The sequence below is a fragment of the Odocoileus virginianus genome, chromosome 29 (genome assembly GCF_023699985.2).
Source record: "Odocoileus virginianus isolate 20LAN1187 ecotype Illinois chromosome 29, Ovbor_1.2, whole genome shotgun sequence".
Lineage (NCBI taxonomy): Eukaryota > Metazoa > Chordata > Mammalia > Artiodactyla > Cervidae > Odocoileus > Odocoileus virginianus.
In genome coordinates this window covers 22878832-22906122 of record NC_069702.1, presented here as the reverse complement: position 1 = coordinate 22906122, position 27291 = coordinate 22878832, and the positions used below count along the sequence as shown (strand labels likewise).

Genomic DNA, 27291 nt, shown 5'->3' with positions numbered 1-27291 from the left:
TTGTTTGGCAGGATTCCTAACTCACCCTCCATCCAGTGCCTCACAAGAAGCAGGGACCAAGGGTAGATTCAGAAACTCTTGTTTTTTCCACTAATCTGACCTTAATTTGATATGTGATCCTGGTTAATTAAACTCATCTTTTTTACTTTACCTCTGGAGCTAAGGATAATGAGGATAATTAATCTTATTTTTCATATAAGTATGTTGTGAACATAAACTCTGTGTAAAAATCATAATGAGTAGTTTTGGCAAATACACTGAAATAAGAATGGTTATCTGAATGATAATCACTCTTAGCATTGAATTTTTCCTTTGCTAATCTTAAAATTTCCTCCAATAACCTGGCCTTTAAAAAAATTACTATATAGTTTTATGTAATCCTTTTCTGAGCTGAAGAATATGGCTATAAAATCTAGGCCTGAATAGTAGCATGTAAGATAAAGCATTGGCCTGGGAACAATTGCTTCAATTGCTTTTGCACAGATTTTCCCCTAAAATTGTCTTTTCTTAACTTATAGGAAACTGCTTTCCACCCTGATTCTTCTCGTGGGTCTAGTACAGTTTCAGAACACCTTTGACTTTGTTTTTAAATTGACAGGTGATTCTTACCCTAGGTTATGGCCTTTTGAGTCTTATGAAACATGATTCATAAAAATTTATGAATACAGATTTAATCAATAGATCACCAAGGCTTGAAAAATGTTTGACAGACCAAAATAGGATTCCAGGAGCAGTTCCTTCCCATTAAGTGCATATTATGAGCTGCAGATCAAAATGCAAGCCCATTGGCAACTGAACATGTATTTTCAGAAATTGATTGAATGTGAATTTACCCACTGGAGCAGAGAGAAGACTCCAAAAGAATTATTCTAGCTCACTGAAATCATAACATACTTTAAAGACTTAGCTAAGTTATTTATTAATACTAACTTTCTCTGAGTGTTATGGAAGAATTTTTTACTTAATGTCATGGGGAAGATTTTTCTAGGTATGCATAGTCAGTGAGTTTACTGTGAACATCCAGAAGAGTTGGAAAAGCCATCCTAAACCTTGGTCATAAATGGGGCAGTTGTTGTGTTGTATGTTGTGTTCAGTTGTTTCAGTCGTGTCTGACTCTTTGCAAACCTATGGACTGTAGCCCACCAGGCTCCTCTGTCCATCGGATTTTCCCAGTAAGAATACTGGAGTGGGTGGCCATTCCCTTCTCCGGGGGATCTTTCCAACCCAGGGATCGAACCCACGTCTCCTGTATCTCCTGCATTGCAGGCAGATTCTTTATCGCTGAACCACTGGGGAAACCCAGACTATAAAGGAAAGGAATATGCAAGCCTATTCTTAATTACAGTATTGTGAACTGCAAGAAGGTGAAATGATGTCAGGAGAAACAAAAGGCAAAAATGGGATTCTGTGTGATTTGCTTCTTAACGGTGGTTTCCTGTACACAATTTGCTATGTACTTCAAGGAAACAAGTAGGCAAGGTATGTGTGGGTTTTATGGTTAAAATGAATGGGTTCTCATCCAAGCCTACCACTTTTACTAGTGTAATAACCCTTGACATGTTACTTAACTCCCTAGGGCTCAGTTTTCTCATTTGTAATATGGGGAGGATGATACAAGATTAATCTTAAATAGCTAATAGAATTGCTATGCACTAGCCAAAAATATACTAATTCAAAATAAATCATCTATAATAATATCACATAATGCATATGAGATATAATGTAACAAAAGATGTGTAACTTCTAGGGAAAATTGATGCTATTACTGACTATAAAGAAAATCCAAGGGAATCTCTTAACAAAGTTTCAGAAATAAAAGGAAAATTTAGGATGGGTCTAGATAGAAGATCAACAGAACGATAGCATTTCTATATAAGAGCAAAAAATAACCAGTACATTTAACTAAAAAGATGATGCCACTTAAAATAGCATCACAAAAATTATATTCCTTGTTCGAAATCTGACAAAAATCAGCCAATACTTTTACAGGGAAAATTGTAATACTTAATTGGCAGACATTTTTAAAAGCACTAGGAGATGCCATATTGATAGGAATATTTAGTATCAAAAAGATATCAATTCTCCCACAACGTGATCTTTCCATTCAACTCAGTTCTAGTCAAAAGTTCGGTGACATTTTAATGATCTTAATAAGCTCATTCTATAATGGATCCATGCATGCTAAGTCACTTCAGTTGTATCTGACTCTTTGCAACCCTATGAATTGTAGCCTGCCGGGCTCCTCTATCCATGGGATTCTCTAGGCAAGAATACTGGAGTGGGTTGCCATGCCCTCCTCCAGGGGATCTTCCCAACCCAGGGATTGAAGGCACATCTCTTACGTCTCCTGCATTAGCAGGTGGGTTCTTTACCACTAGCACCACCTTGGAAGGTGTCTATAATGTTTAAAGAACAACAAAAGGTCAAAATTCTGAAAATGAATGACAGGAAGGCAGGGGTTTACCCTATAAGGTATCAGGATTTGATATAAACGTGCACTATTTATGTCAGTCCACAGTGGTATATACTAGAGAGTCTAGAAACAGATTCATACTTGGGACTTTAAAATAAAACAGATGTAGCAAACCAGATTGGTGGAAATGGGAGAAACTATTTGAAACATGAATCTGCACAAATTATTATTCATAATAAAAAGAAAACAAGAACTTGTACTGCTGCCTCACACCCTAGACAGATAATAACTGTAGCAAATCAAGTCCTTAAATGTCATAAGTAAAAGTGTACAATTCTTTGTAGGGTATAGGTGAATATTTTCATGATAATGGGAAAAGGAAGAATTTCTTAAACTACAAACAGAAAATGCTAACTATAAAGAAAAGATTGAAAATTTGATTATATTAAAATTTATGTTCTCTAAAACACACCATAAATACAAAAAAAAAAAAAAAAAAAAGCCCTACTTACAAACTGGAAAAAGATATGTACAACACATAGAACCAAAGGTAACAAAGAAAATATAAAGAACATCTGCCAATCAAGAAGAAAAAGATAATCCATTTGAAAAATTAACTGGAGACATGAGCAGGAATTTCAGAAGAGGAATCCATAGGGCCAGTAAAGATAAGAGACATTCACCTTTTTAGACATCAGGAAACGCAGGCAAAGACTGTATGCTGGTTAGTACCAATTCAACTGGCAAAAATTTTAAAATATGAAAATGCCAAATGTCAGAGAGGAAATGGATCTACAGGAGGTTCTTTTATGATGGAGCTGTAAATTACAACAACTGCTCTGGGAAGGAATTTGACATTGTCTTGTAATGATGAATGGTCATGTTCCCTAACCATTCCCCTCCTGGATTCCTTTCCAAGGAAGACTTTCACAGGTACAAAAGATATGCACAAGAATATACACAAGGGTACTGACAGCAATGAAAGTGAAAGTCACTCAGTTGTATCCAACTCTTTGAGATCCCATGGACTATACAGTACATGGAGTTCTCCAGGCCAGAATACTGGAGTGGCTAGCCTTTCTCTTCTGCAGGGGAACTTTGCAACCCAGGGATCAAACCCAGGTCTCCCCACATTGCAGTCAGATTCTTTACCAGCTGAGCCACAAGGGAAGCCCAAGAATACTGGAGTAGGTAGCCTGTCCCTTCTCCAGGGGATCCTCCCAACCCAGGAATTGAACCAGGGTCTCCTGCATTGCAGGTGGATTCTTTACCAACTGAGCTATCAGGGAAGCACTATTTGTAATAATAGTAACACTATTTTGTAGTAGCAAAAATACTGAAACAAGCCCAGTGTCTATCAGCATCAACAAATGGAATAACAGATCATTTGGAGCATACCTACTTTATGGAATACTAGAGAACATTCAGAAGAGATGAACAAGAGCTTCACAAAACACATTCATGGATCTTTCAGTCAGTTCAGTTGTTCAGTCGTGTCTGACTCTTTGTGACCCCAAGGACTGCAGCATGCCAGGCTTCCCTGTCCATCACCAACTCCCAGAGCTTGCCCAAGCTCATGTACATCAAGTCGGTGATGCCATCCAACCATCTCATCCTCTGTGATCCCCTTCTCTCCTGCCATCAATCTTTCCTAGCATCAGGATCTTTTCTAAGGAGTCAGTTCTTACCATCAGGTGGCCAAAATATTGGAGTTTCAGCTTCAGCATCAGTCCTTCCAATGAACATTCAGGACTGTTTTCCTTCAGGATTGACTGGTTTGATCTCCTTGCAGGCCAAGTGACTTGCAAGAGTCTTCTCCAGCACCACAGTTCAAAAGCATCAATTCTTCAGCATTCAGATTTCTTTATAGACCAACTCGCACATCCATACATGACATCTGGAAAAACCATAGCCTTAACTAGACGGACCTTTATTGGCAAAGTAATGTCTCTGCTTTTTAATATGCCGTCTAGGTTTGTCATAGATTTTCTTCCAGGGAGCAAGCGCTTTTCAATTTCATGACTGCAGTCACCATCTCCAGTGATTTTGGAGCCCAAGAAAATAAATAAAATAATGGATCTTAGCCGTCTTCTACTGAGTGAAAAGAATATAAATCATGGATCATGAAAAATAAAATCATGGATCTTAGCAGTCTTCTACTGAGTGAAAAGAAAAAGAAATCCCACAAGAAGAGGGTCTAGTCCCTTTTCATACATTTTAAAAATACTACAACTACTTTACAGTAGTTTGCCAACAAAAGTCTGTATAATCAAAGCTATGGCTTTCTTATTAGTCACGTACAAATGTGAGAATTGGACTATAACTCTCACCCTTGAGTACCAATGAATTGATGCTTTCAAACTGTGGTGCTGGAGAAGATTCTTGAGAGTTCCTTGGACAGCAAAATCAAACCTGTCAATCCTAAAGGAAATCAATCCTGAATATTCATTCGAAGGACGGATGCTGAATCTCTAATACTTTGGCTACCTGATGTGAAGAGCCAACTCATTGGAAAAGACCCTGATACTGGGAAAGATTGAGGGCAGGCGGAGAAGAGGGAGACAGAGGATGACATGGTTGGAGGCATCGCCAACTTAATGGACATGAGTTTGAGCAAACTTCAGGAGATAGTGAAGGACAGGGAAGCCTGGCATGCTGCAGTCCATGGGATTGCAAAGAATCCAACAGGACTGAGCAACCCAACAACAACAACAACTTTACAGTAATATATCAAACTATTCCAAGAGATTCAAGAAAGTAAAAAAGCAAGATCCATGGTGTGATGGTAGAACCAGGGACAGGATAAAAGAGGAGCATAAAATGTTAATCATCGGAGTTCTCATCCTTGTGTTGAATGGCATGTCAATAGATGTATAGATAATAAAAAGAAAATGGAAAAGTGAATTAACACAAAATGGGTATGAAGGTCTTCAAGTAGAAAAATTACATAAAATCAAGGTCTATGTTCTTAAGAATTTTTCACCCACAGCATCTTGGATATCTCAAAGTAGTAATTTTCTTTAAATGATGACAGCATTCAGAAAAAAATCCAGCTGATTTCAAACCCAGCAGTCACTTGAGATTCAAAAAATTATAATAAGTTGGGCCTGACATGAGGTAAGCATTTCTTTGCCAAATTTGCCAATGTGGAATTTAGAAGCTATTCATTCTCATCAAGAGACAGGAGCTCTGTCCTTGTAGTTTATCACCATCTCAGAAGACAGTGCCTTAGAACACTTGGCTGTCTTTTAGAGGCCACTCACAGTAATATTATAGCAAGTGGTCTTTTGGAAGCCTGCATGTTGTATTTGATAACCCATGAAGAAAAATAGAGAAACTTTAAAAGTATAAATTTAGGGGCTGTTTTCTGAAGTTTTACAGCTTCAATAAATTTGAGTTTCCTTTCTTGTTACTGTCAAGCAATGTGAGGAAATATGGAAGATTCTATGATCTTGCTTTGAGGTTCTGAACTGCCAGCTTAAAAAGGTCCCCAAGGATAGAAATGAGAGCTGACCAAAACCTGCTCCCCAGATCACCAGGCAGCCGCGCTCACATTTCTGATCTCCCACCTCAGCTAACTGTACAACATAGCCATGCAAGTTTGCATGTGAAAGTACACTTGTCATGCAATATTTATCTTCCTTGTTGCTGTAGTGAAATGTAGCATGCCCTCATGTTCACAGCCAACTGGTCTAAAAGATGAATGACTCAGGGGATCTTTCCAAGAAGATGTTGCCTCCCTTCTAGATATTTCCAAAAATATCCTTGAAGAAAGAAGAAATTGTTTGTTAAGACGTTCAGTTATTGTCCACGTAGAAACAGGAAGCCAGTTTTATTTTTCGGTAAATAAACAGTGCAGAGGAAAGGGAAATGAACAGTCTTCATTAAGATTGGGCATCTCAGAGGTTGAGCATGCATAGGCTTGGTCAGAATGAAATTCATAAGGCTTCTTACATTTTTGTGTTAAAGTAAAATTTTTTATTGTGTTGACTATTCTTTAAAGTGAGTCCTTACCTTCCATTCTTTGTTTCACTGAATTTTTAGATCATTGTTATCATATGTTATAGTAGAGTTTTACCTATTTCCAAAAATTTTACCTTTTTCTAAAAGACAAACTGTACTAGGAAACTCTAGAAGAAGCCTACAACTGTGTTTCTAGAAGAATGACTTACATTTCTGACCACGTTTTGTACTTCACTAGATGCTTGTTATAAAAACAAAAATTTGTGTGGCTCTTACAGAAACCATTGGACTTTCTCTCTTTCTCTTTCTTTTATGCCCCATACTTAGAGTGCATTTCCTGCTATTATCTTGAGCTACTTTTCAAAGAAGAGTGTCAAAGAGATATTTTCAGAGGAATAAATAGTGGGATTTTCATGCAGTTTAACATGGTATTGCTTAAGGAGATCTTTCATTTAGCAGAAAAAGGAGCACCTGTAATCTTTATTGAAAATATGTCTTCCTGCAAATGTGCATTCATATCTTGTATCATGTTTGCTTGTTTAGGATGATTCTTCCTCCGACCCAGAGATCTGGATTCAGATAACTTCTCTGCCCATGTATGGTGCGCTCTTAAAAACCTCAGGACCTGAGGTGGAAGAACTCTCAGAGATTTCCAATTTCACAATGGAAGACATCAACAAGAAGAAAATTAGGTATTATAACCACCTGGTACTACAAAGAATTTTTTAAATTGTATTAAAATATGTAAGCAACTAACCCGTAGTTCCCTTGAAAGACTATGTTGCCTCTGGCCCCATTTTTAAACAGAGATTCAGTCACCTTACTTGACTTGACAGTGTAGTTCATTCAATCCTTCCTTTTCTTGACTTCCATAGGTATTCGGCCACATTTGAGACCAGTGGTCATCCAGTTACTGACAGCTTCCACTTCTTTGTCTCTGATATGGACCACAACCATCTGGACAATCAGAAGTTTACCATCACCATCACGCCCGTCAAGAACCCACCCCCAGTCATTGCTTTTGCTGACCTTATCACGGTAAGCAGTTCAGATCAATGAACTGTGGGTGCTGTAGACAGCTGGAGTCTGCGCCAGTGTGAATGAAGGATTTCTACCTAAACTGGCTGTCAGGTCCTTCCCCTCAAATATCTAGGCCGTAGAATCAAGCTATATATGGCTTTCAGTCATGAATTTTAATCAAAAAGTATGAAAATAATTAAATGAATATGATCAAATCATTATATCCACATTATTTAATTAATCAACAAATATTTCTGTGCCAGATACAGAGCTATTTGTGTACAGTATTTTGTATACTGTGTTAGATGTGTATAGTAGTAGGGGTGTATAGATATATTTTTGAGGTGTTTATAGCCTAATGTTTGCAGCAACTAAAACATAAGAATATGGATAGTGTCCTGGGTCACATCTTAAACTGAGTTGATACTTATCTCTGTAAACAATATTGACAGTTTCTTGGTGTGTGGAGGGTAGGGCGCCATGTAATATACCCCGATTATGAAGTTACCTGTACCTGAGTTCAAGTGCCAGTTCTGTTACTAGGTGCCTGGTCTTGAACCAATTATATAATCTTTCTTAGCCTCAGTTGCCTCATTTTTAAAGTGTTACTACTATTCCTATTACATAAAGGATTACTCTGATGATGAATAAAATAGCATTAAAAAGCCCCAGTACAGAACTGGCCCATAGTAGGGATTCCATAAAAGTTAATTCACTTTCTTGTTCCACTCTATGCATATACTATAATGCCGCAAACTCAGGATTTCTGATTTTGTTGAGCAACTGAAAATTTGTAGAACTGAGTTGTTTCTGAATGGTTCTGATATTCCACTCATCTTTTTCATGTCCACACTGGGGAAGCCGTTTGCACCTTCCCCATTCTCAGAGTCAGGGTGACCTTCCACTTTATAATTTGTAAATCTTCCTATATTTAGCCAACAGTCATTCAGAAGTCAAGTTGCATATCCAGCAGGCTACAAAAAACACTAGGCTCAGGTTGCAGCGTTAGCATACAAAACAGAGCCCAAGAGGAAAAAAGTAGCTGGAGCTACTGCTTTTACTTAAACCGATTTATTTTTCTCCTTGACGGTAATGATAAGCACTAGCTTTCAGGTACATTGAGCCCTGTCTTCCCCTGCACCTTTAAGCATAGACTCTCACGGGATAAAGGGGACTTTATTTCTGGTGGGAACTCCTATAGGACAGGATGTGCTCACAGTATCCGAGGGAGGACTGGATGGATCATTCTGAAGCTGTGGACTTTTGAACGTTGATACAAAGGAAGGCAGTGCTCCTGCCATGCAGCTGTTCCGAGGTGGGTGATTAGAATGGGCCAGAGCTGCTTTATAACCAGATCCATCATGGAAGAAGCTCAGCTTTGAAGGCAAACACGGATGTCACCGCGTCTGAGCGCGGCTCTGAGAGGCGCTGAAAGATGGCCGGGCCCCAGCAGCTGGCACATTCCTCATCTTGTCTGGAGAGGATCTGCCTCCTCAAAGAAGTGGAAGGTCACCCCAGGCAGCAATTTTCGATTCAGTTCTTTTTTACTGCAGTCCGCACAACTGCCCAAGGACTCTCTCCAATCTTTTCTTTCTTAGGTTGACGAGGGAGGGAGGACCCCACTCTCTTTTCACCATTTCTTCGCTGCTGCTGCTGAGGACAGTTTCCAGGAGGATGCCATCATTAAGCTAAGCTCTCTGCCCCAGTATGGCTGCATCGAGAACATGGGGACAGGTACCAGCGGTAGCCTGGCTGTAGAATTGTTCCAGACCTGGAGAGAAGAGGCAGGGTGGAGGGGGGTCACTGCCTGCAATTAACCTGGACAGGAGAACCAAAGAGGGATGGAACCATGTCCAAGAAATGGAAGGAAGGTCTTGTTGACTCAGCAAATATTGACTGAGCATTTCCTGTATGTGAAGCACTTTTTTAAGCACTGGGGATAGATCAGTAAGGGGCTTCCCCGGTGACTCAGTGGTAAAGAATTTGCCTGCGATGCAGAAGACACAGGAGACGTGGGTTCGATCCCTGGGTTGGGAAGGTCCCCTGGAGGAAGGCATGGCAACCCACTGCAGTATTCTTGCCTGGGAAATCCCATGGACAGAGGAGCCTGGTGGGCTGCAGTCCATGGGGTTGCAAAGAGTCGGACACAACTGAATCGGCTGAACATACACACACATAGATCAGCAAACCAGACAGAAACCACTACCTTTGTGGTGCCTTAGATTCTGGCGGGAGGAAACATAAGAAACCTAAGAAATGAGACAATTGTGGAAGATGTTAGGAGGTCAGTCAGTGCCATGGGGAAAACTAGAGCAAGGGAAAAGTGCCAGCCTTTAGGACAGAGGGGCTTGGGGATTGCACTCGAAATTGAATGTCAAGGAAATAAGATTGTCTGCTGTTTTATTGGAGGCAGCTACTGTTTAGCTGCACCAGAGCTGACGTCTCAGCTTTTTCTCAATATATGACGTCAACTGAAACGCGTGCTTGTCTGTCCGTGACCCTGTCCCCTACCATCTGCCCTGGACCCACTGCTCTTGGCGGTTATCACAGAGGAGGGGAGGGGAGAGGCGGGGACTGCCCGCAGGCCCCCTGTGTCCACAGTGACTGGCAGTTGAGACAACTCCTGGCAGGTGACCGAACCGACGCCTCTGCGGGGAGGCTCCTGAGTGCTAGCGCTCGGCTCTAATTGGCGTGCAGCTCGCAGCTCCCACAGAGAGGCTATTGACTGAAGGTGTCTGTGGCCGGCATGATGCCTGGGATTTGAGCCTAGTTATCAGAAACTCATGTAGCAGGGGTCATGTTTTCCTAGAGAGAACCTTGAGTCTTTTCCCCACCTTGCTTTGCAGTGTGTGGCTTCGATTTGTTTATTGCTGAGTTAGATCTGGGCTTCTCTTGTGTCTCAGCTGGTAAAGAATCTGCCTGCAATGCGGGAGACCTGGGTTCGATCCCGGGGTTGGGAAGATCCCCTGGAGACAGGAAAGGCCACCCTCTCCAGTATTTGAGAGGCAGTGGATTATAAACGAGGAATAAGACACAGCCCCGGCCTCACTCAGGAGACATATGGAGACTGATGTTACAATCATGAAACACCAGGGGAGGGAAGGGAGCAAAGCACTAAGAGAGGATGTAGGACAAAGCAATTACTTTTGCCTGGGATGGCAGGAAAGTCTGAGGATGGGTTAGTGCTGCTGGCAGAGGGAAAATGCTGTTTCTCGCAGAAGAAAGCACAAGCAAAGGTAAGGAATCAGAAAAGGATGGTTGCCCCAGCCTTCTCTTCTCTCTGCGTGGTTTCTGATAAGGCTTTCTAACATGGTTTTATGTTAACCTGGAGTGCATGCAGAGGAACTATTTCACTGGTCCAGAAGTCAAATTTCTGGCAGTCCTTGGCCTCTCTTAAAGTGGTTCTCAAACTTTAATGCTCATAAGACTCACCTGGAGGGCCGGAGCAAACAGTTTCCTGGGCAGCAACTCCAGAGTTCCTGTTGGAGGAGGTTGGTGAGATCCATGTATTAGCATGTCTCATTGGCATAGGTGATTCCAGGGACCACACTTGGAGACCCAATGCTCTACATTAGTACGAACCCAAGTAAGGAAAAGACGCTCAGGGGGGCAAATCATTGTCCTAACACACATCATGTAAGGTCCCACCCTTTGTTTCATGGACTTTCACAACAGAGTCTTATTTTATACATATGAAACTAGCTACCTAGATTCAGAGTCCAGCTGACCAAAAGAACATCTTTTTAAAAACATTAGAAGAAGAATCTTTAAGTTCACACTAGCAACAGAACAGAATAGTCATATTGTTCAGTATAAAATCTAACAGTGTGGAACCTACATTCCTTCAGTACCAGCACAACTAGTGAAAGTCGCTCAGTCGTGTCTTATTCTTTGCAACCCCATGGACTATACAAGCCATGGAATTCTCTAGGCTAGAATACTGGAGTGGGTAGCCTTTCCCTTCTCCAGGGGATCTTCCCAACCCAGGGATCAAACTCAAGTCTCCCGCATTGCAGGCAGATTCTTTACCAGCTGAGCCACAAGGGAAGCCCAAGAATACTGGAGTGGGTAGACTATCCCTTCTCCAGGGGATCTTCCCAACCCAGGGATCAAACCGGGGTCTCCTGCATTGCAGGCGAATTCTTTTAACAACTGAGCTAGTATGGAGAGTGGTGCACAATAGGGCCCGCCTTAATTACCTGTTGGGCATCACTGTGTTCCAGCACAGTGCAGTAATAGATGTTCATGATATATAGCCTCCACACATCAAAAACGGTTTAATTTGCACAGAGTATATTCTATTTAAGAAGGTAAGGAAGCTCATTAATAAAATGATTTACATGAAATCACAGAAGGTGCAGTTTTAAGAATCAAAAGGATTGATGCTTAAAGCTTCAGTGACAGATTCACTTTTTTAATAGCTTGTTTTCTAATGATAGAAAATGTCATTCTATTTGAATACATGTTTAGGCTTCACTTAGTGTATTTTTGACCCAAATAAAGATGTCATATTTCTTATATTTATAGTGATAAATGGAAAGGGAAAATTAAAGTTTTAAGGAATTATAGCAATTCCTTTTGGAAACTCTGAACTGTATGCCCTAGGGGTTATCAGGTCACTAATCACTTAGACTCCTCTATGCTTCTAGTATCGAGAGGAATCAAATCTGAGGGGTAAAATTTAAGAAAATTCATGTCATTGAACAACACATGTTTGTCTTGAATTCTTGTCAAAAACAAGTTATAAATAAAACGTTTTCATTCCTACTCTTTCAATTGGGAGGTCAACAAAAAATGACTGTGTCTGTCTTCGACTAGGAAGTCAGTGGCCTTTTAATATATGACCTTCATCTTTGCAAAAACCATGAAACAGGGAAAGAGAAAGTGTTATTGCTTTCAGATCTTCTATCTACACTTTTCTTTGTTGATGTATATCTAGGGAGTGTTTGAAGATACAGGGGTTTCTTTTTTCCTGCTCTCTTTAGAAGAAAATGTAACCATTTAAAATCAATCATTTAGAAAGATTTAGATCAAATAAGAGACAAGTCATCCAACATTTAGACAGTGCTTATTCTTCCCCTTGGCCTTTGGGGTTGGAATGAATAGAAGAGATAACCAGCACATTCTATGAAACTCTGAATGATACTTGAGCATCTCAGTGCCTGAACTATACCTAAGCTCTGGATGGTCCCCGAACATCACAGTGGCCCTAGTGTACCATCCCAGGGGCTGAGCACTAGCCCATGAGGTTACTAGAGGTTTCTTAAGGAACTGAATGGTCAAATGGAAACATGCTTAAGGAGATATTTCTTGGATTTAAAGATACACAGTCATCTTTTCTTGTGTAGAGAAAGAAGGTTCCTCTCGCAAAATGGTTTTGAAATTGACTAAAGTGTAAAACTTTACTCCTATATCAATATTTGCCCATGACTTATTTTATCAAATATTTCTAACAAAACAACCATTGATTCTGTGCTACATTAAATAATAGCATTCTGAGTACTTTCATACATGCGACTCATTTGATTCCCATTTATTGATCGGAAATAGTGGGGAAACTGGGGTCCCACCCAAGTCTTCAAATTCCATTCTCCCACCTTTATTCTCAAACTTGTTTTCATCTTTTGTTGACAGTGCTGTCATGCTTTCTGGTTCAGCTCAGAAAGCACGAATTTATGGATCAAGATAAAAGTTTCCTCTTGCTGTTGGTACAGGTGATCGGTTTGGCCCTGGAACTACCAGTGACCTAGAGGCATCGTTCCCTATTCAAGATGTCCTGGAAAACTACATTTACTACTTTCAGAGTGTTCATGAAAGCATTGAGCCAACCCACGATATTTTCAGTTTCTATGTAAGTGATGGAAACAGTCGATCAGAAGTCCACAGCATCAACATCACCATCGAGGTAAAGGTTCTGGAAGTTGGAAACGTTGGGCCTCTGACCACAATATCCCACCATTAGATAGCTTCAAAAGAGCTCAAAAACAAAGGAAGTTGGGTTGGACCTTCAATTTTAGAGGTCAGTTTAAAAAACATAACCCTGACCTTTAGGAAACTTGTAGAATTAAGGCTGCCATTTGGAGATGGTATGACTTGGAAATCTGAATTTCCATTTTAGGGTAAAATCTATCTGGTCTGTGTGAAGACACTTTGCTCTCACAGACAGAGAAAACTTGCTAGCCTCATATGAGGTGAAAAGTAACATATGCTTATTTTTCCCTGCAATTATTGTATGTAGTTCTATGTGCATACTTGCTTTTTCTAACATTTTAGTGCATTTATTCATTACACTATAACATTAAGGAAATGTGTTCCCTGAGGCTGTATATATTCTCTTTTGAGCAACTACATAGGCTTGCTCTGTTACCCGAGGAGAGACAGAAATAAAAGATAAAACTCAGAATGGAATACCCGCTGCCTTGAGAAAACAAAACATGGCACTCGTAGCACCCTTGGGGGACAAGGGTGGAGAGGAGCTGACTTCTGGTGGGGCTGATCAGGCAGACAGTTTAAACACCAGTACTTTCAAATATCTGTCCTCTATCATAGGTTCTAAGACAGGTATGATTTCCAAAAATGTGCCCTTTTATCTCCCCAGTACACTTGTACTTGTCTAACCACATGTCCATATTTCTGGCATCTGGAAAATGCCATCATCGTACCTATGGAGAATGCCTGAGATTTCTGTAGCATGTCCATCAAGGGGATATCTGGTTTATGTGATCTGTTCAGCTTTCAACGTAACCATTTTGAGTGAGAATTAAAGACAATGACATATTAGATGCAAACTATATACATAAAATAAACACTAAGGATTTACTCTATCGCACAGAAAACTGTGTTCAACATCTTGTAATGACTTATAATGGAAAATAATCTGAAAAAATATATAACTGAAGTGCTTTTGTATACACCTGAAGCTAACACAATATTGTTAATCAACTATATTTCAATAAAAATACAATAACAACAATAATAATAAGAGATGGTGACACATTAAATGCTATTTCATGGTGAAAGTTGATGTGATGGTGTTACTGTCTTTGAATAGTGTGCACTCTTTTTTTCTTCTTAAATCAGTATCTGTGTGAGACCTAATATTTTATGCTTTAATCAGAGGAAGAATGATGAGCCTCCCAGAATGACCTTGAGGCCACTTGGCGTGCAGCTGAGCTCAGGAGTGGTGATAAGCAATTCTTCTTTGAGCCTGCAAGACCTGGACACTCCAGATAATGAGCTGATTTTTGTATTGACAAAAAAGCCTGGCCACGGTAGGACACAACTGCTATGGGAAGCTTCTTAATTGAGGTGCTCGATGGGTTATTAGAATAAACATGTAGATTTCAGCTGATCATTTCCTCTACCTTCCTGGTGTATAGTCCATTCTTTGCATCAAGGTATAATCAAATTCACAGCTAGTTTATATTCTTTGGGTTCACCATAGACTGGTTGTTCTAAAAGCCTGACTCCTGGGTAATTGGTGTCTCTGAAATTCAATTTCAGCTGTTTTCTTGCTTTCTTATGTAGCCTCAGGCAGAACAGGTCTTCAGAATCTGCACATCCTCTTCTTAGAGGGGACATCATTGCTTGATCATCCTGGGCTATTTCATGCAAAGAATAGCCACCTTGTAATTAATTACAAAAGTTGTTCATTTCAGGTTAGAGGTGTGGTAGATAATCTTTATGAGCTCATTTGTTTTGCAAAGAAAGCACTTTTCCTGATTAAGTTCAGTTCAGTTCAGTCGCTCAGTCGTGTCCGACTCTTTGTGACCCCATGAATCACAGTATGCCAGGCCTCCCTGTCCATCACCAACTCCCGAAGTTTACTCAAACCCATGTCCATCGAGTCAGTGATGCCATCCAACCATCTCATCCTCTGTCGTCCCCTTCTCCTCCTGCTCCCAATCCCTCCCAGCATCAGGATCTTTTCCAACGAGTCAACTCTTCGCATGAGGTGGCCAAAGTACTGGAGTTTCAGCTTCAGCATCAGTCCTTCCAATGAACACCCAGGACTGATCTGCTTTAGGATGGACTGGTTGGATCTCCTTACAGTCCAAGGGACTCTCAAGAGGCTTCTCCAACACCACAGTTCAAAAGCATCAATTTTTCAGCGCTCAGCTTTCTTCACAGTCCAACTCTCATATCCATACATGACCACTGAAAAAACCATAGCCTTGACCAGATGGACCTTTGTTGGCAATGCAGTGTCTCTGCTTTTTAATATTCTATCTAGGTTGGTCATAACTTTCCTTCCAAGGAGTAAGCGTCTTTTAATTTCATGGCTGCAATCACCATCTGCAGTGATTTTGGAGCCCCCAAAATAAAGTCTGACACTGTTTCCACAGACTAGAGGTTTAAAACACCACCATGGTAATCTTCTACCTACTTCCTTTCTAAGTGCTACCTATCTAGTATTAGCTAAAGCTCTGCAATTTTCACCTCCTAAGTGGTGGCTTGGTGGCCTAATGGCTATTGACCTTTTACAGATGAAACTATTCCTATTGATGGAGAGTTCACCAAAGAAGCTGTTGGTCATTACATTTTAGCTTGCCTCTATCCACTTTCACTTTCTGTAATGAAACACTGTGTTTCATTGCATACACATGACCCTTGAAAATAGGATAATATGTCTCAGTCCAAGGATGCTTAGTGTCTTTCTGAACATAAAAGGAGTTTAAAATAAATTCCTCTCTCTCATCCCAGACGCCTCAGGAGGAAGACAGCAAGTGGAAAGTGCTACTTTCACCCTACAGAAGGGGAAAATAAGGCTTAGATAGTGAAATGAGTTTGAATTCGTGGAGAGATTTGATTCCTAAGCCACTGTATTTCCGTATCCATCTGTGTCCCCGTAAGAGATTTTTAATCAGGAAAAGTGGGACTTTATCTTCTTTATTTGGAGATGAGGTCACAGAGCATCACCCTGTGCTTTTGTATAAAATTCTGAGTTGTTGGTCACTTATGCATGTGCAATCAACACCCCCGAGGGGCTTGGCATTCTACCCAAGCTCAAAGTTGACAAAATCAGATAATGTTTTAGTGCCATATTTGCTCTACCATTGTTTCTTTCTTTCTTTTTTTTACTTCCTTCCTCAGGTCATCTGCTCCGGAGGCAAGCTGCTTCTGAACCTCTGGAGAATGGGAGGGTTTTGGCCCAGGGCTCCTCCTTCACCTACCAAGATATCCTGGCTGGGCTGGTTGGGTACGTGCCTGGTGGTCCCGGTGTGGCAGTGGATGAGTTCCGGTTCTCCCTCACTGATGGCCTCCACACGGACACGGGGAGGATGGAGATATATATAGAACTGCCTACAAGCGACACCCCCCTTCTGGCTGTAAACCGAGGCCTCCAGCTCTCGGCAGGTACCACGGCATGGAAGAGAGTGGCTATGGTTTCTTCTTTGTTCCTGCACAATGCTTCCTTCCATGTCAGCAGTGCGGGAGGATCTTGAACTAGGTGTGCAGAGTTTAGGGAGACCTGTTGTTTTGAGCACACTAACCATTGTGAATGACAAGTGTGAAATCTCTGAATTCTTTGGACCAGATGCCTGTGTCTGTGAATCTAAGGAAAGACTGAGAAGAGCTTACAGTATTTCCAGGGTCCTCAAAATATTCATTTATCCAACTACTTGTAGGCCCCGATCTCTTAGGACATTGCCACTGCCCAAACAACCCTACGGAAACAAACAACAAAATCTAACAGGATTTTCAACTTGCTTTTTTTTTTTTTTCTTTGAAGTCACGGAGGGGCAATTGGTAAGTCATCATGCACTAGGAGAGATTATACCAGTAATTAAGAACCATTAGATATGGTGTTCTAGGATCTAACATTCACAGTTTGCTGGTGGATAAGCAACACTGAAGGACCTGTGACAACTGTGGGTCTTGGAGTCACTTTGCAATAGGAAGTTACTTACAGAGAATGGACCTTTGGTCCACAGAGCATCTTTATCACACTGGACTTCTGTTTGCTTGTCTGTTCTTAGTTTCACATGTATTTTGTAGTGAAAAATATTTGGTAGAATGGTATTTGAAAATGTGGAGATTCCCAAAGGTCCCAAGTATTAGGTCTGGGACTTAACTTTGCCCTATTTACAAGCTAATAAGTTGGCCTATTACTCTTTCATGGATGCTGGTCAAACACATGAGATTCCTTTTTGTTTTTATTTAGTTCCTAAATCATGTCTGACTCTGTGACCCCGTGGGCTATAACCTGCCAGGCTCCTCTGTCCATGGGATTTCCCAGACAAGGCTACTGAAGTGGGTTGCCATTTCCTACTCCAGGGGAATCTTCCTGACCCAGGGATCGAACCTGCATCTCGTTGATTGCAAGCAGATTCTTTACTGCTGAGCCGCTGGGGAAGCTGAGATTCCTTGGTCAGAAATATAGCACTCTGTGACAATGCCCTCCAAGTCCCACGGGGGTGATGCAGAGGGCCCAGATGAATATATTTGTGTGCAGGGTGATGAACCTTGAGCTTGGGAACTCTCTTTGTTATAGTAGCAATAAGCAAGCCTGATCTTTGTCCCAGAGGAAAACGTCACCTCATCCCTCAGGGATGCTCGCTGAGAATGGCCCAGAGAACAAGTGGTCAAACCTTGCATTCTTGGCATTACCCAGCAAAAACATACAGAGATGCTCAGGGCCCGTGGCAGATTGCCGCTCCACAGATCAGGTTATATTACACTAGGTAACTAGTGTAGTAACTAGTGAATGACTAACTAGGACCTACTTTATCAGAATTTACTGTTTTAATATGAGAAGTGGGCTAGCGAGGAGAACAAAGAGGGAGGCCCTGAGAAGAGGTGCTCGCCAGGAGGGACAGTCCCAGGTTGCTCAGTGGTTAAGAATCCACCTGTCAATGCAGGAGACTCCAAAGATGCAGGTTCGGTGGGGTCACAGAGTTGGACATGACTGAGCACGCACAGACGCACTGTGCCTTGTCTGTCCCCAGCACCTGGGCGGTCTTCCAGGACCCAGCATTCAGGTCTCCCTGCTCTGTGCCTCTCGTCATAGCCTCTGTCTTGAGGAACAGTGATTCTGACTATTCGGTGTGAGACGGCAACCAGATATGTTTGTGAGTTTATGTAAAGCTGTTTTTTGTTTTTGTTTTTTTAATGATTTGGTGATCCTTAAGACAGTAAATAAATTAGGTTCAAGCCAGTCTCATTGTCGTTCTGAGAGTCATTTACATCACAGAGCTAGAAGTTCAGAACATAGATTTAGGTAGTAACTGAAAAGTCAAGGGAGAGAGCGAGCATGCGCAGAGAGTGAAATTCTATCAGAAGAAAAAGGGGCTCAGATCTAAACTCAAGGTGAAAGTCAACCAGCTGTGTCCGACTCTTTGCGACCTCATGGATTATACAGTCCATGAAATTCTCCAGGCCAGAACACTGGAATGGGCAGCCCTTCCCTTCTCCAGGGGATCTTCCCAACCCAGGTCTCCCACATTGCAGGCGGATTCTTTACCAGCTGAGCCAAACTCAAGGGCTGATTAGAAAATTGGGAAGTTGGGACTATTCACTTAGGGAAATTAAAATGTATTCAGCTGGAACCAAAAGGTCAAGCAGCTGATATTTTCTTTTTATTTTCTAAAAGAAGGAAATTATTATTTATTTATTTATTTGGCCGAGCTGGGTCTTCATTGCTTCATGCGGGGTTTGCAGTATGTGGGATCTAGTTCTCTGACCAGGGATCAAACCCTGGGCCCCTGTATTGGGGAGCATGGAATCTTGGCCACTGGACCACCAAGGAAGCCCCATAGCTGATACTTCCTTAGACCGGGGAGTGTGTGATAATTTAGTCTCCTGTCTCCTAAAATCATTTGACCTGCTCTCCAAAAGCAATAATGGGGAAAGACCTAGTCTCTCCCATTCTCTTCCAGGGTCCGTAGCAATCATCACAGAACGGCACTTGAAAGTGACAGATCCTGACTCAGATGACCATCAGGTGATGTATATCTTAAAGGAAGATCCTGGAGCAGGGCGCCTGCAGATGGTGAAGCGTGACAGCCTGGAGCAGATCTCCACTAGAGGCCCCATCCGAAGTTTCACCCAGGCTGACATCAGTCAAGGTCAGGCACTCCTCCTACCCAGACTTCCAGAAACTCCACCCCCTGTAGTCAGATGGGAATTGGTGCCTGGTAGCCAATGGCAGCAAACTGCGCACTCTTGTTTTGAATTAAGAGCTGAGTTATAGCTTCATTTATTCTTACTTATCGCCTCCATTTTTTGGTTTGAAAAAAAAGCTTTCCTTCTTGGCTAAAATGTTCTCATGCTTTGACATAGCCTTGATGAAATTGAGGGCTATTATAGAGGAAAAAATCATTTTGACTTGCTGTGATGCTAAAAAGTATATGAGAGAGAGAAAGAAAAAAGAAGTGAATTGGGATGGATTAAGGTGAAAATTATGCCTGCCTTAGGTGAACAATTTATATCTCTTTCCAGCTCCCCAAAGAGCACAAGTTAATGAACTAAGCAAAATGGAAGGGCATAAATCGGAGCTGCCTCGGGGAGATTACATAGCTCATCCCTCCTCCAGGAAATGCTGATGTAATGTGAAAGCATAAATGTTAAATGCTACGTAGTTACTGTACAGTGCTTTCAGGGGTAAGAAAGGAAGAGAAGTTACATATTGAGAGGGAAGTAATCCAATGTCAGGTGATGATGTGCAATTTCCATTTACAGGTGGAAACATGCTCCTCTAGGACCAGAATACAGGTCCTTTCTGTGCACTCACACCTAGAATTGATAGCAGCCCAAGTATCTCTGGACCTGTCTGTAGTGAAGGGAGTGGAATAATTCCTTGGTTATTCCTTGCCTCGGTGTCCCTGTTTAGAATATGAGAGCAGGCATTTCTTCCCAGATGTTTAGTTATATTTCCATTGCTAGATCCTTATAAGTGATGCTGCTACTGCTAAGTCACTTCAGTCGTGTCCGACTTTGTGCGACCCCATCCCTGGGATTCTCCAGTCAAGAACACTGGAGTGGGTTGCCATTTCCTTCTCCAGTGCATAAAAGTGAAAGTGAAGTTGCTCAGTCATGTCTGACTCTTTGTGACCCCATGGACTGCAGCCGACCAGGCTCCTCTGTTCATGGGATTTTCCAGGCAAGAGTACTGGAGTGGGGTGCCATTGCCTTCTCCGATAAGTGATGATATGGGTTCACAAAAATATAATATATTGGGTTTTTCCCTTTGGGTCCAATTGACATCTAGGTAGAGTTTATTCATTTAGTCTGTTTATTTGTTAATTAGTTATATCCCACGCCTTTCCTAAAATGATTTAAGACTGGGAAGCGGGAGTGACACCGTAGGGGACCACATGGTCTGTGGCTGTCTGTCCTCCTGCCCTGGGACATGGATAGATAACAGAGCCACACCGGTGGTGTGGGTCTGGTCAGTGCCTATTTTCCACGTGGGCAGTTTTGCTGACTTCATGATTCATGAGGCTTCCTTAGAGCCTTCCACCAACGCTGAGCCTCAGCTGTAAGCAATGCTACTTGCTGCTTGGGGTGATTTTATCATGAAGTCACTGACAATGAGGAAGTCACTAGATGAAAGGGAGGAAATGAAAATGTCAGACTAAAATGTCAAAAGCAATGTCAAAGTGAGAGGGGGGTAATTGATTCACTGGTGTGAATACCCATAGAATTCTCACCTGACATTTCAGAAATAAGGCCAGAAAACACTAAATAGCAAACTGTGATCTTCTTGTCCTTGTTACAGGCCTTATAGAATACAGTCATGGAAAAGGAGAATCTGGCGGGAACTTTGCTTTTAAATTTGATGTGGTTGATGGAGAAGGCAACAAATTGATTGGCCAGTCATTTTCCATCAGTGTTTCAGGTAAGGGGGCAATTGGGTGTTTGAAAGTTCTCCAGCAGTTCTGAGGTCGTGTGGTGCATACCGTGAGGCTTGAGCCTTTTCTTTACAGGCTTGAGTGAAAATCGGAAATCCTCTCCTCTCTGTTGTGCGATGCTGTGGCTCTTTGATGCACTCTCGGAGGGTCAGACCTGGGGATTACGTGGATTATTTTGATTTTACTTCTGGACACCAGGCCCAGAATTGAAAAAAGGAAGCATAAAAGGTTGCTGCTGTTGTCAGTCTCCTTAAGTTGTGTCCGACTCTTTGTGACCCCATGGAAAGGCAGCACGCCAGGCTCCTCTGTCCTCACTACTTCCTGGAATTTGCTCAAATTCCTGTCCATTGAGTCGATGGTGCTACCTAACCATCTCATCCTCTGCCACCCCGTTCTCCTTTTGCCTCTAATCTTTCCCAGCATTCAGGGTCTTTTCCAGTGAGTCAGCTCTTCACATTTCATGTTACTCTTTCTGGTATTTTCAGAAGACAAATCCCCACCTGTCATCATCACCAATAAAGGGCTGTTATTGGATGAAAACTCGGTGAAGAAGATCACCACTCTGCAACTCTCTGCCACTGACCAGGAGACAGGACCCACAGAACTGGTCTATAGAATCACCAGAGAGCCCCAGCTGGGCCACCTGGAACACACAGCATCACCAGGTAAGCCCATCATCTCTGACTTCATCAGACCAAAGCTGGGATTTAGTAAGTGCCGGGGGCAGCCATATCATGTGGACACATTCACCTTGAACCTGCCTGTATTAGTATGTATTTCTGGCATCACTATTTTTGACCATTGTATGCTGCCTTGCATTATACTTAGAACACGGTGTACTCCATGCTTACTTGCTGGAAGTTATTTTGATAATTACAATTTGATGTAAACAATCTTGTCTCCAACACTAGAATTCAACACATAGAAAGTGAGCATGCATATTGAATAAGATCCTGGTTCAGCTGCTACAGAGGAAGAAAAAGAGATAAATGAGACTACCCCAACCATTAGAATCTGTTGGATGAAATAAGGAGCCTTTGCATATAACCACATGTAAGGGGAAAAGATGGCAGGTATTTTAAGAACTGTATAAACCTGCCATCCTAGGACTTCGAAAGCAAAAGAGGCGATATCAGATGGGAAGGTGCTCAGAGGTGGTGTTTAAGAGTGCCCTTGAATGATAGAATTTGGACTGACAGAAATTGTGTTATTTACAGAGATAGGAACAGCATGTGGACTCATTCCAAAAATTATGAGTGGGCCAGTTTTGCTAAAGCATATATTCTGAAAATAGTAGTGGATTGGGTTCATGGGTAGACTGACATTTTATGATGGGTCTTCAGAGTGATGATCAGTAATCCCTATTTAATTCAATAGGCAATAAGGAGGTCCTGCAGAATTTCAAACAGGGAAGGGAAGTGAATTCCTCTAGTGTCCAATAGGATAAACTGAAAGAAAGGAAGAAAAAAGAGGCAGTGACAGTAGCTAGGAAGTTTAGCATTTGGCCAGAAGGGAGCTAGTGAGGCTTCTGGCAGTGGAGCAGCCTCCACATGGGAATAATAAGATGAAAATAATAAAAGAGATTACACCTGCTACCTAGTAAATATCCAGTAAATAGTAGTTGGTGGAAGGAAAGAAGGAACAAAAGAGTTAATTTCAGGAGAAGCAATTATAGAATTTGGCAACTTGAACAAATGTGAAGGACAAGAGATATTTGCTGAATAAACAGCCTAAAGGTAGAATTGTCTTTATTTTGTCAATCATAGAAGCAGTGTCAGCTTGTAGGAAATTTAGATCATTGGTTTTCTTTGGATTTCAGGTTACAGATTTCTCTTTCATTCAACCAGGGAAATAGCAAAAGAGAGGAAGTACTTGCCCTGATGCTGGGAGTCAGACAGTAGGCAAACAAGCAAGTATATATATCATGTCAGTGGTGATGAGTTAGGGAGTGAAATGAGGGCATTCCTGGGGTTCAGGGACCAATGAAGTGAGGGAAGGCCTCCTAATAGTAAGATGACATTTGAGCCGAGATCTGAAGAAAGTACGGGAGCCAGCCATGCTGACATATAAGGAAAAGGCATTCAGCATCTTTCCAGGACATCAGTGAGTGTCAACATCCTGAAATGGGATCAGCCAAGCCCATCACGTTCCATCTGCATCAAGGAGACCAGTGTGTCTGGGGCAAAGTGAGTAGGGGAGAGAGTGGGGGTGGGTGAGCTGGAGGGGGATATGGTAGAGAAGATGAGGGAGGTAGACTATGTCTGGGTCCAGCATGATGGTGGGGGAGGGAGTGTTGTGTGTATGTTGTGGGAGCACAGGGAAGGCTGGACAGACTGGCCTGAATCCCTAATGCAAATTAAAGCCTGTGCCCTCCCCTTTTCTCCCGAAGTTCCTGGGGGCAGTGTGCAGATCAGCATTCCCAAGACCTTGGCTGCAAGAGATACTTGATAATTAATTCATGAGCTAATTGCTTCTGCCAGAATTCTGTCAGGTTGCTGATTATATCTCTCCAAAGATGAAAGGGCAGACTCTTGGCTGCTGTGCTGGGGCAACCGCAGTTACACTTCACAGTGCTCCAAAAGGCTTGGGGCTTCACGCAAGGCCCTGCCCGCTACTGGTGAGACCCTGGCTCTTCTCAACTGTGTCACGTCCTGGGGGAGGCGCCTCCAAATTTGATTTTTCTGTTTTTTACAGTCTCCACCTTCACTGGGCTTAAATCTGGGGTGCCAGTACCAGGCTAGCAGTGCTCAGGGGGCCATCCATAACAGATCCCCCTTCTCCTTCCTCTCAGGAAAGCAGACTCTAAAACAGAGGGAGGCGTGCTTCCCTGCCCTTTCCCACCAGACTTGACTTCCTCATCGACATGCTGTCCTGTGCCCACCAGTTCTTCTCAATCCTCCTGTTTTTAGAAATTCTAAATAGACCAGATAAGACGATCTTTACTCCTGGAGGGCCCTGTCCATTTTTAATGAGCAGGACTTCCCTGCCCATCCCCTACTACCAGCCCTGCTGTCCGTTCTAGGAAATCTAGTCAGCATTCTTTCCTTCCCTGTCTCCCCTAAGTAGAACTGGATTCATGAATTTGATTCTTTTTAAATGTCAAAGGCTTCCCTTCAAAGCCAGTCCATGTTGATTATGGATCACCCTCTCAGATGGCAGTTGGCTCCAGCTTGGAGAAAACCACCTCACCCCATTTGTGTCAGGGGGTGAGGATAGGTCTACCCAGAGCCAGAGCCTCTTTCCAAACAGAGCAGAACAGCTTTTAGACCCGTGTCTCTGTGCAGGCACTGAGCTATTTGGGGACCGGAGGCCCCTGGGAATTGTCATTTGCCACCAGTGCTTGCAGACATCCTCTTGATGGTTAACTATGAAATGGACTAGTCTTATGCCAGCTGTCTTAGTCAGCTGATTGTTTTCTTTGGATAGAAAAGGTGTGAAGGTCCTCTCTTCTTCCCCCAAGGAGACACAGGGAGCCATGTGCACGGGGGAGCCGTGCAGAAGACAGACACAAGATTCCTCCCATGGAGAGCTGCTTTAAGCTCGAGTCCCTGTGTGGGCTCCTTGCAGGGTTGAGGGCCCACAACCTCATGTCAGGAACCCTAAGAACTCTCTCATCCTTTTCATTTTGGGGGCTGTACCAAGCAGCATGTGGGATCTTAGTTCTCTGACCAGGAATCAAACCCACTCCCCCCACAGTGGAACATGAAGTCTTAACCCCCGATGACCGGGAAAGTGCCAGGACCCTCTTACTCTAAAGAAATCAGAGTAAGGAGTGATATTATCAGGATAGAAACTAAGCTTCTGGGGAAAAGCAACTTCAAAATGCAGTACCTTCCACAAGTTTATTTTTGCTCATAGCAAAATCCAGAGGCAGTTGGTTCAGACCACCTGAGGTGGTTCAGTGACCCTTCGTGTGAGGCTCCCATCTCTGGTCCAAGGTGACTACTGTATTGTCAGCATCCTCAGCCAGCAGCTGGCAAGAAAAAACCAGTGGCGTCCACATCTATTTCTTCTTTAGGAGAATTACTGGAGGAACACATCCCTTTTGGTCACATCCTAGTAGCAAGGACATAGCCACATGAGGCTGTGAGGTAGCTGGGAGATCTAGATCCTAACTGAACATCCAGTCACTTAACTAATAAACAGCAGTTGTATTTTTAAAGTCAGGGAGCAATAATATTGAACATAGCTGTCTCCAGCACACACTGGTTCTCCCCTTCCCCAGACATTTATTGAGTAGCTGCAGCAGGAGAACGCTTGGGTCTTGGAAGTGGGAGACATGGAAGCAAATATGTGCAAGTGTATGTTGGTAGCTGTAGCAGCGTTGTGTGAGGATGTTAGGAGCCAAGGGGCTGCAAGTAAGTCAGGAAGGACTTCCCAGAGGTGATGCTTTACCAAAGGTATTCCTTAGCTTCCTCTCTATCTCAGCCTCTTGGTATTGTGACACCAACCAAAATTAAATGCACCTGGTGTCTTAGTTCGGGTCCTCCTGAGAGCAGAGGTGCATTAGTCTGCTGGGGCAGCTGTCATAAAGCACCACAGACCGAGCTGCTTAAACTGCAGAAACTTACTCTCTCACAGATGTGGGGACTGGAAGTCCAAGATCAGAGTGTCAGCAGAGTTGGTTCTTCCTGAGGAAGCCTCCATTCCAGGCCTCTCTCCTGGGCTCATAGATGCCTGTCTTCATGTTCACATGACATTCTCTCTGTATGTGTATGTCTATGTCAAAACTCCCTCTTTTATAAGGACGTTAGTCAAATTGGCTTAGGGCCCATCCTAATGACCTTACCTTTAAAAAAACAATAATTTTATTTAATTGTTTATTTTTATTTTTTGGCTATGCTGGTTCTTCGTTGCTGCATGGGCTTTTCTGCACTTGTGGCAAGTGGGAGGCTACTCTCTAGTTGCATTTAAAAGCCTCTCTTTGTGGTGGCTTCTCTGTTGCCAAGCTTGGGCTTTACGGCATGTGGGCTTCAGTAGCTGTGATTCCTGGGCTCTAGAGCACAGGCTCAATAGTTGTGGCCCATGGGCCCAGTTGCTCTGCATCACGTGGAATCATCCTGGATCAGGGATCGAATCTGTGTCTCCTGAATTAGCAGGCAGACTCTTTACCACCCAGCCACTACAGAAGCTCCCCCAGTGACCAGTGTTCACAAATTACATCTGCAGTGATTCTATTTCCAAATAAAGTTACATCGTGAGGCACTGAGGGTTACGACATCAGTGTATGAATCTGGGGGGACACAATTCATTCCGTTAACGGAAGATTTGGAAGAAAATCGGAAGCAGAGAAGCTGAGAGTCTACCCAGCATGAGCTTGAGGTGGGAACAGACAGTGGGTACAGAGCCATTCACAGCCGAAACTGAAGGAGATCCAGGGCTGTTTCCTGACATCCTATTAGGAAGACAATTTCTTCAAAGATGCTTTATTCTCACACCACTTCCTTGCCCTGGTCTGAACTTTCTCTAACATACTGGCTCTCCAGGGGAGTTAGAAAACTGACAGGGTTAACGTGGGTCTCCATAATGCTGCCAGATACATAGGTTAGCCAGCGGGTTGGTGACTAAAAACACCTTAGATGGGATTAAAAGCCTTCAAGATATTTCAGACAGTAACTACCTGCTGTGACAGTCAGTAGGGACAATATGTTATTAGAAACAGCATCTTGCCTGGTGAGTGAACGGCTGAAGCCTTCCAATAGCCAATTAGCAACAGCTAAAAAAAATGTTTTAAGTGTATAGAGCTTGAGAATGTCTGCTTAATAGGACTTTTTAGATAGTAATTGTAGTCAATGAACTAAATTCATTCACCAAATATGTTTTGAGAGCCTGCCTTATGCCAGGTGGTATTCTCGGTGTACATTAGTGAAGAAACAGCAAAAATCTTGTCCTCTTGAAGCTTACCTTCTAATGCAGCTTGTTACCCTCTGGCACTTAATTATGGCTCTCATTTAAATCATAATACTAAATGCCCCCATCAAAATCAGCATTTCAGATAAGAAAGAGTTTATAGCCAGAAAATTACTCTGTGATTCAAATTTT

The 27291-nt window shown here is 42.4% G+C and overlaps 1 protein-coding gene across 1 annotated transcript in view; it reads left to right on the top strand.

Moving 5' to 3' along the window:
• The window catches only part of FRAS1 (Fraser extracellular matrix complex subunit 1), a 505552-nt gene that overhangs the window by 398189 nt on the left and 80072 nt on the right, over positions 1 to 27291 (top strand). Inside the window, 9 exon segments of the mRNA XM_070458257.1 lie at positions 6920 to 7068; positions 7252 to 7414; positions 8995 to 9130; positions 13111 to 13301; positions 14514 to 14667; positions 16490 to 16753; positions 19276 to 19464; positions 21117 to 21236; positions 21735 to 21914. Of these exon segments, the coding sequence (XP_070314358.1) occupies positions 6920 to 7068; positions 7252 to 7414; positions 8995 to 9130; positions 13111 to 13301; positions 14514 to 14667; positions 16490 to 16753; positions 19276 to 19464; positions 21117 to 21236; positions 21735 to 21914 (1546 nt within the window).